The sequence below is a fragment of the Populus alba genome, chromosome 11 (genome assembly GCF_005239225.2).
Source record: "Populus alba chromosome 11, ASM523922v2, whole genome shotgun sequence".
Lineage (NCBI taxonomy): Eukaryota > Viridiplantae > Streptophyta > Magnoliopsida > Malpighiales > Salicaceae > Populus > Populus alba.
The window spans coordinates 17,259,713-17,271,884 of record NC_133294.1 but is presented as its reverse complement, the minus strand read 5'-3'; the positions used below and the strand labels follow the sequence as shown (position 1 = coordinate 17,271,884).

The 12,172-nt window shown below is 33.1% G+C and overlaps 2 protein-coding genes across 4 annotated transcripts; one reads left to right on the top strand and one right to left on the bottom strand.

Annotated features, from left to right (window-relative positions):
* Nucleotides 1-960: 960 nt before the first annotated feature.
* Nucleotides 961-4,529, top strand: LOC118031516 (G-type lectin S-receptor-like serine/threonine-protein kinase At1g11300). Of its 3 annotated transcripts, none has more exons than XM_035035950.2 (7): nucleotides 1,004-2,523; nucleotides 2,697-2,804; nucleotides 2,913-3,112; nucleotides 3,192-3,402; nucleotides 3,503-3,740; nucleotides 3,825-3,975; nucleotides 4,083-4,529. In XM_035035950.2, exons 1-7 carry the CDS (start codon nucleotides 1,233-1,235, stop codon nucleotides 4,389-4,391), a joined length of 2,508 nt encoding a protein of 835 aa, XP_034891841.1. In that variant the 5' UTR covers nucleotides 1,004-1,232; the 3' UTR covers nucleotides 4,392-4,529. The 3 variants fall into 3 exon arrangements, with proteins under 3 accessions (XP_073268506.1, XP_034891841.1, XP_034891840.1); XM_035035949.2 differs by having other exon boundaries at nucleotides 1,005-2,523; nucleotides 2,691-2,804; XM_073412405.1 differs by lacking the exon at nucleotides 4,083-4,529 and having other exon boundaries at nucleotides 961-2,523; nucleotides 2,691-2,804; nucleotides 3,804-3,933.
* A 1,695-nt stretch (nucleotides 4,530-6,224) lies between these two features.
* Nucleotides 6,225-9,946, bottom strand: LOC140956093 (uncharacterized). The gene is made up of 4 exons (XM_073412285.1): nucleotides 9,796-9,946; nucleotides 9,605-9,724; nucleotides 9,196-9,530; nucleotides 6,225-6,480 (listed from the first exon to the last, which is right to left on the bottom strand). The coding sequence occupies exons 1-4, from the start codon at nucleotides 9,796-9,798 to the stop codon at nucleotides 6,225-6,227; spliced, it is 714 nt and encodes a 237-aa protein (XP_073268386.1). The 5' UTR covers nucleotides 9,799-9,946.
* Between the last annotated feature and the right edge of the window lie 2,226 nt (nucleotides 9,947-12,172).

The following is a 12,172-nucleotide window of genomic DNA, read 5'->3' as shown; positions in this document are numbered from 1 at the left end:
CTTTCTTTCCTTCTTTTCTTTATATAGTTTAGTTAGCCCAGCCTTTTTCGGACTAGCTTTTATATAAAATCTCAATTATAATAAGAAAAAAAAAACATTGATAATTTAGAAAGGGCAGCTTAAATTAAAAAAAAAATTAAATGTAAAGAAAATGTTTACACCATATGAAATTATTATTGTTATTAAATTTGATTTAATTAATGGGTTAATTTTGAAATCTTTTATATTTTAATATTAAGATGGTTATATATTGGATTGACTCAGACTTCAAGGATTAATATATCAAATCTGTTAAGATTTTTAAAGAAAAAATTTTTTTTTTTTATTTTTCAATTGAGTTGATGAATTCCACTAAGATTAAGAACTTTATTATTTTAATTATTTTTTACTTAATTATATAATAACAAAAATAGAACTTTGTAAAATTAATCAAGCACAAACTAAATATCAAGATATTTATTTAAGATTATGATAATCTTATAAAATAAATTGAAACAATTTATAAAAATAAATTCTAAATCAAGCAAGTGTTAAAAAAAATAAAATTAAGAAAGGAAATGAAAGAAAAAGAAGAAGAAGTGGGAAATGCAAAAAGAAGGAACAATTACCTCTTTTTTTTTTTTTCAATTCCATCTGTATTTTTTTTTTCTTTTTTGATTTGATACTATCTTGGCGTAATTTTATGTGAAGAAGTTTTCAATTGAATTAGAAAGATAAAATTTAAAGCGGGAGGGACAAAATGTAAAATATGGAGGAAACTCATGGCATTTTAGAGTAGTAAGGTAATTTAATCAGCACCCACTTAAATATTACATTCACAGTCAACACAGACCAAGAACAAAGCTTACTTAAATATTACATGCACAGTCAACATAGACCAAGAATACTTTAAAATAAGAATGCTAAGAGCGTCTAGGTAACACCTGAAAGGAAAAGGTCAATATCATGTTGAGGTTGGAGCGGGGGATCGACTAGAGCTCAAAGGAAAAGGTCAATCTAGATATAACCCTGTTTATGTCATATAACAATATGACATAAACATTCTCATCAACAAGTTATGGCACTTGGAAATTAACAGAAAAACATTTAAGTTTTCTGACTTTTAATTGTCAAACATGGTTTCTCTTAATTGGAATTAAGAAAAAGGACAGGAAGAAAAATATTCTTGTTCATATCCTTTCTCTGAAAAGTCATTTAGCCATTTATTGGTCTTCCATTCTCATCAACAAGTTATGGCACTTGGAAACTGCAAAGTTGCAGTAGCTCTTCTTCTGTTTCTATCATGTTCCAGCTCATTTTATGGTGATGCAGGAGATACCATTACTCCTTCTCAACCCATCAAAGATCCAGAAGCTATAGTCTCTGCCGGCAATAGGTTCGAACTGGGATTTTTCAGCCCAGTTAACTCAACATACCGATATGTCGGAATATGGTACAGTAATATATCAGCAGAAACTCAAGTACTATGGGTGGCTAACAGAAACAAGCCAATCAACGATTCTTCTGGGACGATGACAATATCTGAAGATGGAAATCTTGTGGTTTTGAATGGTCTGGGAGAGGTTCTGTGGTCATCCAATGTTTCAATTGGGTTCAATCAATCAACTGCACAGCTTACTGATGATGGAAACCTTGTCATGAAAGCTGGACCGAATGGAAACCTTGTATGGCAAAGTTTCCAGCAGCCTACGGATACTTACTTACCAAAGATGAGACTTAGTGCTAACGCAAGAACTGGGAACAAGACACTGCTAATGTCATGGAGAAGCTCATCTGATCCTTCAGTTGGAAACTTCTCTGCTGGTGTCAATCCATTTGGAATTCCTGAGCTCTTCATCTGGTACAATGGTCATCCATTTTGGCGTAGCGGTCCATGGGTTGGCCAGAACTTTATTGGAATACCAGGAATGTCTACTTCTGTCTATCTAAGTGGTTTTACTCTACAAGATGAAGGAGATGGCACTTTCACTCTGAGTTTAATTGTAGACCCAGCTTTCCGATACTCGAATGTTTTGACTTCTCATGGAAAATTTACAGAACAATACTGGGATTCTGAAAAGCAAGGTTGGGAGTATACCTGGGAAGCTCCATCAACTGACTGTGATATTTATGGCAAGTGCGGGTCCTTTGGAAGCTGCGATGCACAGAGCTCACCTATCTGCACATGTTTAAAAGGGTTTGTTGCAAAAAATCCAGATGAATGGAACAAAGGAATTTGGACTAGCGGTTGTGTTAGGATGACATCGTTGCAGTGTGATAGAATACAGAATGGTAGTGAAGTGGGAAAAGAAGATGGATTTATGAAGCTAGAGATGATGAAAGTGCCAACCTTTGCCGAGTACTGGTTATATCCGTCCTCCGAACAAGAATGTAAAGATGAGTGCTTGAGGAATTGTTCCTGTGTCGCTTATTCATATTATAACGGTTTTGGCTGTATGGCATGGACAGGAAACTTGATTGATATACAAAAGTTCTCCGAAGGAGGGACAGGTCTCAACATTCGCCTGGCGTATACAGAACTTGGTAATTGTTATAATATTTTCTAATTTTCGTTCACTAGTGTTTCGTTTTTCAGGTGTGCAAAACTAGTGTACATACAAAACGTTCTGTATCTGTATGAGGAAACATTGATAAGTTTTTTCATATTTCCTTTACATTTTTGCCAAATAACCATCAGTACAATTTTTTAGTTGCAGATAACAAGAGAAACATGAAAGTAATCATCAGTATGTCAGTGATTGGAGGAGCCATAGCTATCTGCATCTGTGTGTTTCTTTCTTGGAAGTGGATGGGTACACATAGAGGTAATATACTACGTCTTATTAGCTTACTGGACTTCTAAACTTTGCAATTTTAGCAGGTAAAGAAAAACACCATTCACAAATAATAACGATACTTCCACTTGAATCCAGAAAGGAAGTTGATAAGTGAGGAGACCTTATCGTTCAAAACGAGAGAAGCACAAGGAACAGTTTTTTATGGAAACTCGCCCGAAAACGTCAGGGAAGTTAAACTTGAACCACTCTTCAAATTACAAATTCTTGAAACTGCTACAAACAACTTTGACATATCCAAGAAGCTTGGGCAGGGCGGCTTTGGTGCAGTATACTGGGTAATTCTTCTGGAACTAAAGCTGCTGTATAGTTATTTAGAGCAAATAGGTATTTTATTGGTTTGATGTGACATTGTAGGGAAAATTGCCGGATGGGCAGGAAATAGCTGTTAAAAGACTTTCTAAAACATCTGGTCAAGGGCTCGAAGAGTTTATGAATGAAGTCGTGGTGATTTCTAAACTCCAACACAGGAATCTTGTGAGGCTTCTTGGTTGCTGTGTTGAAGGAGAAGAGATGATGTTGGTTTATGAGTACCTGCCGAATAAAAGCTTGGATGCATTTCTCTTTGGTTAGAGCAACTACCCTCTTTTGGTTAGCTACTACTTTTCTTGACTCATTTTCCTTTGCCCTTGTTTTCTGATGATTTTTTCTGGATACAATATGCTTAGATTCACTCAGGAAAGGACAACTACATTGGGAAAGACGCTTTGACATTATTAACGGGATTTGTCGAGGTCTTCTTTACCTTCACAGAGATTCCAGACTAAGAATTATTCATAGAGATCTGAAGCCAGGTAACATCTTATTGGACCGTGAGCTGAATCCCAAAATTTCAGACTTTGGAATGGCCAGGATTTTTTGTGGCAATGAAGATCAAGTGAATACTACCAGGGTCGTTGGAACCTAGTAAGTATATATTTATTTATTTTCATTTTAACTCCTATTACCGTTTTGCTAATTTGAGCTCAGAAATCTGTGATCCTCATGCAGTGGCTATATGTCCCCTGAATATTTAATGAAAGGAAGATTTTCAGAGAAATCAGATGTATTTAGCTTTGGAGTGTTGTTGCTGGAGATCGTAAGCGGAAGAAAGAGCTCTAGTTTTTATGACAATGAGCATTCTCTGAGTCTTATAGGATATGTATGTCTGTCCGCCTCCCTGCCTGAGATATATCTGCAAAGCTCCGTTCAATTTCTGATGCTATTAAACTTGCAAACTCTTACTTGGATGGATTTTTATATTTTTAGGCTTGGAAACTGTGGAATGAAGGTGACATTACAGCTCTGGTCGAACCTGCAATATCAGATCCATGTTTTCAGGTGGAGATATTCCGATGCATACAGATTGGTCTGTTGTGTGTGCAAGAATTGGCGAAAGACAGACCGGCCGTGTCTACCATCAGTTCCATGCTAAATAGTGAAATTGTGGATCTTCCTCCTCCAAAGAAACCAGCATTTGTTGAAAGGCAGAGTTCCTTGGATACAGAGGCCATTACTCAGAGCCAAAAGATAAATTCCATTAACAATGTGACGATTTCTGATCTTAACGGCCGATAGAGTTCAGAACATGTTTACTTTTCTGTTAGATATTAATATAGTTTATCATTGTAGAACATTACATTCCTTGGATATGTTATTTTTATAAAAGTTATATAATTATTGAATTTCAAAATATATCAAATAAAGTTTTCTTTACAGCTTAGATTTGTAATCTTAAAGTTTGAGAAATCTTATTTTTTTTCCTCACTATCAGAGTAGATTGGTATATATATTTGATGGCAAATACATTGGTAACAATATCATCCCAACATGCAGCAATGAAAGAGTGGAGGCCATCTAGGACATTATAAGGGCTCGCTCAAGAAATATATATCTATCCATGAGTATAATATTGAGTTTCGAAAGCTTATTAAACGTAACCACAGTAGGAGACTGGCGTTGATGACACAAATGGTGTTGAAATTAAGAGAGGGCTAGTAGTAGCAAAATATTTTATTCCTCTGAGAGGTAACACAATGAGGCAAGTAGATTCAATGTTATTAATATAGGAGAAACATCATAGTCTCTTGCCAAATAATATGTTGCCAAAGTTGATATGGTCTCGAGGAGACAAGATGGAATGAGTAGGCCAAATAATATCATCGACAAATATTCATCTATGTGATTGAGGCGCAATACGAGCATAAGCATTCCAAAGACCAATGCAAGCTAAGTGAACCTCATATAAATAATAATTTGATATAGATTGTTGAGTTATAAAAGTCAAAATACCTACACTAATATAACAATGTTAAATTATGTCTACATAATGAAATATAATACTCTAGCTAATTTGGGGTGATACTAGTCTATGTGATAGGCGATCATACATATCTGTTATAATGTTATACCTAGCAGGAGTTCTTTTGCTTGGGTGCATGTGTAACACAAACACATTTAATTTCTTCTCCCTTCTATTTTTATATTTGATTTTCTAACTTGTAATACTCTAAAAGAGTAACATAATTTAAACTATGTTTATAAATGTTATTGGTATGCTTAGTTATACCCTTATCAAGCATGGATGTTATCATAACCTAATTTTTTACCCCTTGTTTTTGTATATATTACAAAAAAATAAAAACAAAAAATATGTTTTTTTAGTAAATTTAGTCATTTTTTTATTTTTATTTAATTTTTGTGTGTTAAAAAACAATGAAAATCATAAGAAAAATGCAAAAATAAAAAATATAGTTGGGGATGAAATTGGTTAAATAATCGAGAATCACAAACAAAAATTGAGTTTGAGAATTTCTTGGGCCATAATTAGGGTTTCAATTTAAAATGAAATTGAAAAAATGACTTAATTTGATTTAATTTGGATAAGATTGAAAGAAATTAAAGGTGCAATGATGAGTTTAAAATAAATAGCCAAGTTAGGAATAAATGGAGGGTTTAATTGAAGAAGAAAATCAAAATTAGAAGTTAAATTAGTTAAAATTCCTTAATTTTAGGAATGAATGATGAATTTGCAACAAGAAGCTAAAATTTGGAGGTCCAAATTGATTCGATTAGGGACACAATTGAAAAGAAAAAGGGAATTTTTTTTGAAATTACTGGAATTTAAAAGCAAATAAAGGCTAAATTAAAAAAAAGGCTAAATTGGAAAAGATCAATTTAAGGAATAATCTGAAAAAATCCAATATTTAAAGCCTTTACTGAACGAAGTTCATGAAATTTAAAAGTCAATAACTATAATGAAAAGGAGAAAATATTCGAAAGACCGATTGACTATTCATATAACTTTGTTTTAGTACTTTTTATTTCTAATTAGTTCAATCCAGCCCAATTTAGTCTAATAATTTTATCAAATTAATTCGATGTAGTCTCTAATTAATTCATGAGGCAACCTTACCCCTCCTCTTCAACAACTTTCCCCTCATAAACCCTCATCCTCCTCCCCTTACAAATCAACCACCACAGTAGCTTGCGTCGCTTCACACAAGTCCTTTTCCACACAACCTGTAATAGGCCTAAGAAAAATCCATCAAAGTCAAACCAAACCCATGACCATAAATCACCATCTTCTTCTTCATCTTCTTCTTTAAACCAAACCCATGACCATAAATCACCATCTTCAACCTCCTTACCATACCAGCCACAATCTCTAACAATCAAAGGATAACTCAATTAGAGTTCAACATAATAATAACAACAAAATTAACTTCATAATATAATTTAATTGTTTTAATACAAGAGTTAATACAATTTCATAATTGTGAAGCACTAATTAGACATAAAAAAAAAAGTACTAATTACAACTAAAGAAACAAGTTTTGAAAGACCAACAAAAATGACCTGCTAACAAGCTATAAGTCTGAAAAGAATAAATAATGAGAAGGTGAGTTCAACAATTCAGTAAGTAGATAGCGTTTAATATACATATACGAGATAATACAACACACACACAGACACAAACATAATTATGGCTTTAGATTCTTATATGTAATTTCTCCAATAAGCCATAACAAAAATATCACAAGGTAAAACTTGTCATAAAATCAAAATACAATGAACATGAGGCTCCGTACTATGAGATGATCAGTCCATACAGGTTAGTGACTCTTTCGACCAACTAGGATTCAGATACGATGTGCATAAAGACTAAAACTACCTTATTAATATGAATATTCTAGCTGCATACCATAAGTTTATAATCATAATCAAACAAACATATATATATATATATATATATATATATATATATATAAAGAAAATAAACTATCAATTGAATAATAGACTTTTGATATTCTAGAAGTTGTCATTTCTTGCACAAGTTAAAGATCTAGAGTTCTTTATTAGAACATCTGTACTTTTCAAATTTAATTTAAGAATAGCAAACCTAAAAAATATCATCATGGTTAGTTAAAAAACAAATATGTAGATAAGTCAATTTGCTTATTTCAAAAATCAAACCTAAAATATCATAGAAAATGCCTAATATAAACAGTGAATTGTATGGATTCAACATGCTCTTGGCCATTAATGCACAAACCCTTTTTTATATACTGATGAAAACATTAAAATTCTTGACTGTGGAAAACTGGATATGCCTTTTTAATAAAAGTAATAAGCTCTTGGTTGAAATATATTAAGAGGATAGAAAAAGAACAACTGTACTCTCTTGACCAGTAAGAACAGCATCCATAAAATATAGTTTGATTCACATCAAGAACATGTAGATAAAAGTTATGGGGATTGGCAACTGCAGAATTGTAGCAGCCCTAATTCTCATTCCATTGTTCATCACAACATGTTATGATGCTGCAACAGATACAATAACATCATCTCAACCCATCAAAGAATATCCTGAACTGTCTCCGCAGGCAATATTGAATATCCATTGCACAGCTTTCAGACGATGGGAATCCAGTCTTGCAAGGCAGCTCCAAGGGAATCATTTTATGGCGAAGTCTTTTGACTTGTGTGGTACAAATAGCTTATTTCCTACCTAGAAACTCATCGCCTAACTTTATCGACTGGATGGTCTCCGGTCAATAAAGTTGACTACCACCTATATAAAGGATGCCAGGAAAATTCCAATTAGACCATGTAAAAATTAAAGACCAACTAGATTTGTGAGAGTCATATTTTTTTAGTTTTCAGTTTTGTATAGAGATTTCCTTTCTTTCTTTTCTTCTTCTCTTTGTACGTATATGTACGTAAACATAAATTTTTTTAGTTAACTGAGTCTTTTTTGGCACTATCTTTTATATAAAATCTCAATTATAATAATAATAATAAAAAAAAAACAGATAGTTTAGAAAGTGCAGCTTAAATTAAAAAAAAATTGAATGTAAAATCAATCACGTAAATATTGAAATATTTATTTAAAATTATAATAACCTTATAAAAAATAAATCGAAATAATTTATAAAATCAAATTTTAAATCAAGCAAGCATTAAAAGAATGAAATTAAAAAAAAAAAAGGAAAAAAAAAGAGGGAAATGCAAAAAAAAAAAAAGAAACAATCACTTTTTTTTTTTCATTTTCATCCTCTATTCTTAAAACTTAATTTAAAAAAAGTAAAAAAAAAAATATAATGACGGTTAGTTAAAAAATAAATATTATAGATAAGTCAATTCACTACAAGATTTCACAGTTTTACCGACGGACATATTCCGTCGGTGTGTGACAGAACGTTCGTCGGTAAATTATTTACCGACTATATTACCGACGGAAATACCTTTTGTCGGTGATTCCACATTCCGTCGCTATATCCGTCGGTAATAAAAAAAACACATTTACCGACGGTTTTACCGACGGCCGGTGCGCGCCAAAAAAAAAAAAGTTCCCCGCTTGGAATATACCGACGGAATACATTCCGTCGGTGTTATTTAAATACCGACGGAGTAACTCCGTCGGCAAAAGTGTCGGTGATATTTCATACCGACCGAATAAATCCGTCTGTAAATTCGTCGGTATTTTTATACCGACGGAGTATGTCCGTCGGTGAGTATGTCGGTGATGGGATGGCATACCTCAGACACTGTCCAATGCCGACGGATTTATTCCGTCGGTAAATCCCTGTGTAATTTTTTTTTTTTAATTATTTAGAAAAAATAATATAAATTAATAGTAATACAAACCAATTATGCAAATAAAATTTATATTAAGCAACAAAAACTCAAAGTTAAATAATATTCATTACAAAATGAATGTGTTTAAAAAAAAAACAATTAATATAAAGGTGGAGGAGGAGGAGGAGGAGGAGGGTGGGGGTTAGGCGGCCAAAAAGGATTAGGCGCACATGTTCCGCCTTGTGTCATGTTCATGACCATTTGACGAAGCTCTTCATAGGCCGCTCTTTGTTGTTCAGACTCTGCTCTGCGTTGTTCGTCCGCCAATCTGTGTTGTTCGTTTGCCAATCTTTGCTCTTCTTTGAGTTGTGTGTACGCCTCTGATAGGTGGTCGCACCTTTGCTGCAAGGCCACAAACTCCTTAGATTGGGAGCTCGATACAGATTGGGAGCTCCCACCGGTTGAAGCAGTACCGGTCGACCGCAACTTGGCAGCGGTAGTGTTGGAGAGCCCGTAAACCCGATTTTTATCGGGTCCACCTGACGATCCAGCCTCCATCCACAAATCCGGATCGAATTCCGGATGGGTCGAAGGATCATCCCCGTATCTCTCCCTCAACCGATTATTATAGGTCTCCTGAAAAAAAAAATCATATTCAATTCAATAAACATAATAATAACTTACAAAATAAAATGGTTAAACAAACACACCACAAACTGTTGAGCACGGTTGTCAACGAACTGTTGCGTCCCCTTTTGGCGGTCATGACTCCGCACGTGCGTCTCCACAAACAGCTCCATAGGGCTCGGCTCATGTCCAAGAGACGTAGCCTATATATAATGAAAAAAATGTATTAACAACAAATTAATTGAACGATATATTTCATTTAAATTAATCTTACCATCCGTTTCGCATGTGCAGCAAACGGAACGGAGCCGCCGGTGTGCGTTGTAACCGAGCCATGAATTTTCCGATTCCGGTTGCCGGCACCGGACTGTGAGCGTCGAGTGAACCGCTCAGACGTCACGTGCTGAAGATAGTGCGGCCATATATCTTCCGGGGTGTATATTGGTTTGAAATCCCTCCAAACCGCAACATCGTTCCAGCCTTGTAACCCCTTATCCCTCGCTGTTTTTTTTGCTTTTTTCTGGGCGTCATACCAAAAATCACGCAACCTAATTCACGCACGAAAAAATTACATTTCAAAACATAAATAATTATGTAAAAAAAAGTCGTATTGTTTTCGATGTTACCTAATTGCCGCGTGATTTTCCCACACCCTCCTCACAACACTGTCATGTTCATCGTCCCAGCAGAATCGATGTTGTATATAAAAAAATAATTTTTTAAAATGTTAATAATTTATTTACAATTATAACATGAATTTATAATTAGAAATAAGCTGAAAATTATATATTAACACGAACCTCAAATCTACGAAACCATGCATTGATTTGAAGCATCCATTCAGGATGTCTGGATATCTGACTCCATTGAAACAATGGAATCTCCATCGACGCTTTAAACGCCGATGATATTAATCGGGCGGCCTCAATGTTTGTGAACCTGAAAAGAAATGAAATTAATTTGTGATTACTTCATAAATTATGTTTTAAATTTGTTTTTTTTATATAAAAAAAACTAAAACATTAACAAACTTACATTGAAAGATCGTCCTTCCACTGTGCCTCGAACTGGCGGGTAAATTGATTCCACTTCGAAGGCATGCCGTGTCTACGATGTGAAACATCGCTGGAAGAGGCAGCATCAGTTGACGGCGCAGGTGGTGTAGGTGCCTCTTCTTGAGAGGCACCTAAGGAAACATCATCATCGCTGCTAGACGAACTTGATTCGACTGGACGACCAGCTCTGGTTTTCATTTTGCGCATCTAAACAATTTTATATTAATAATTGTAAAATAAAATTCAAAAGTTAAAAAAAAATCGGCAGCACCTCCCCTATACTGGATACTATCCAAATCCACAAACCTGCAAATATTAACAATAGCCACAACCAATCGAACCAATCTATACTAATTATTCCAACATATTCAACTATTAATCCTAAGATAAATTCAACGTTAACAATTACAATTCACAAATTAATCAATAATTATATTCAAAACAATAAAAAATATAACAAAAAATAAATTCAATAAATGCAACAAATTATACTTCAACAAATTAACAATTACAATTCAACAAATTCAAAAAATTCAAAAAAATTCAAAAATTCAACTTTAACTAATTCTAAGTTAAATTAACTAATAACAATTCTAACAACACAACAACAAAAAATATTCAATAAATCCAACAATTAAATTCAATTATTCAACAATTAAATTAACAAATATTCAACAAATTCAAAAAAATATTCAAAAAATTCAACTTTAACTAATTCTAAGTTAAATTACCTAATAACAATTCTAACAACACAACAACAAAAAATATTCAATAAATCCAACAATTAAATTCAATTATTCAACAATTAAATTAACAAATATTCAACAAATTCAAAAAATTCAAAAAATATTCAAAAAATTCAACTTTAACTAATTCTAAGTTAAATTACCTAATAACAATTCTAACAACACAACAACAAAAAATATTCAATAAATTCAACAATTAAATTCAATTATTCAACAATTAAATTAACAAATATTCAACAAATTCAAAAAATTCAACTTTAACTAATTCTAAGTTAAATTACCTAATAAAAATTCTAACAACACAACAACAAAAAATATTCAATAAATTCAACAATTAAATTCAATTATTCAACAATTAAATTAACAAATATTCAACAAATTCAAAAAATATTCAAAAAAAAAAAAGAACGAAATATACATGACCTTAATAATGTGTCAAATTCAAAACTTTATCTACATTGCAACAAAAAACACCAACACAACAAAAATAAAAACAACTAAAAATGAAATAAAATAAAATAAATTAGAGAAAAAACACATACCTTTTAATATAATGAAGATTTACAACACCAAATCTTGCTAGAGATTAAAGGTGAAAGTGTTTAAGGATTGAGGGGGAAAAAAATGAAAAATCTAGGCTGAAAAACGCAGGAGAAGAGAAGAAGCGGCGGGGAGAAGAAGAAAAAATGAGGCGAAGCGGCGGGGGTGGAACTTATAGGTCAATTTTACCGACGGAATCCCCGACGGAATTAACATCCGTCGGTAAAAGGTTACAAATCCGTCGGTAAAAGGTCAAAATTCCGTCGGTATTTTTCGAATTTCGCCCCGAATTTTTAAAAGCCCTCCAAAA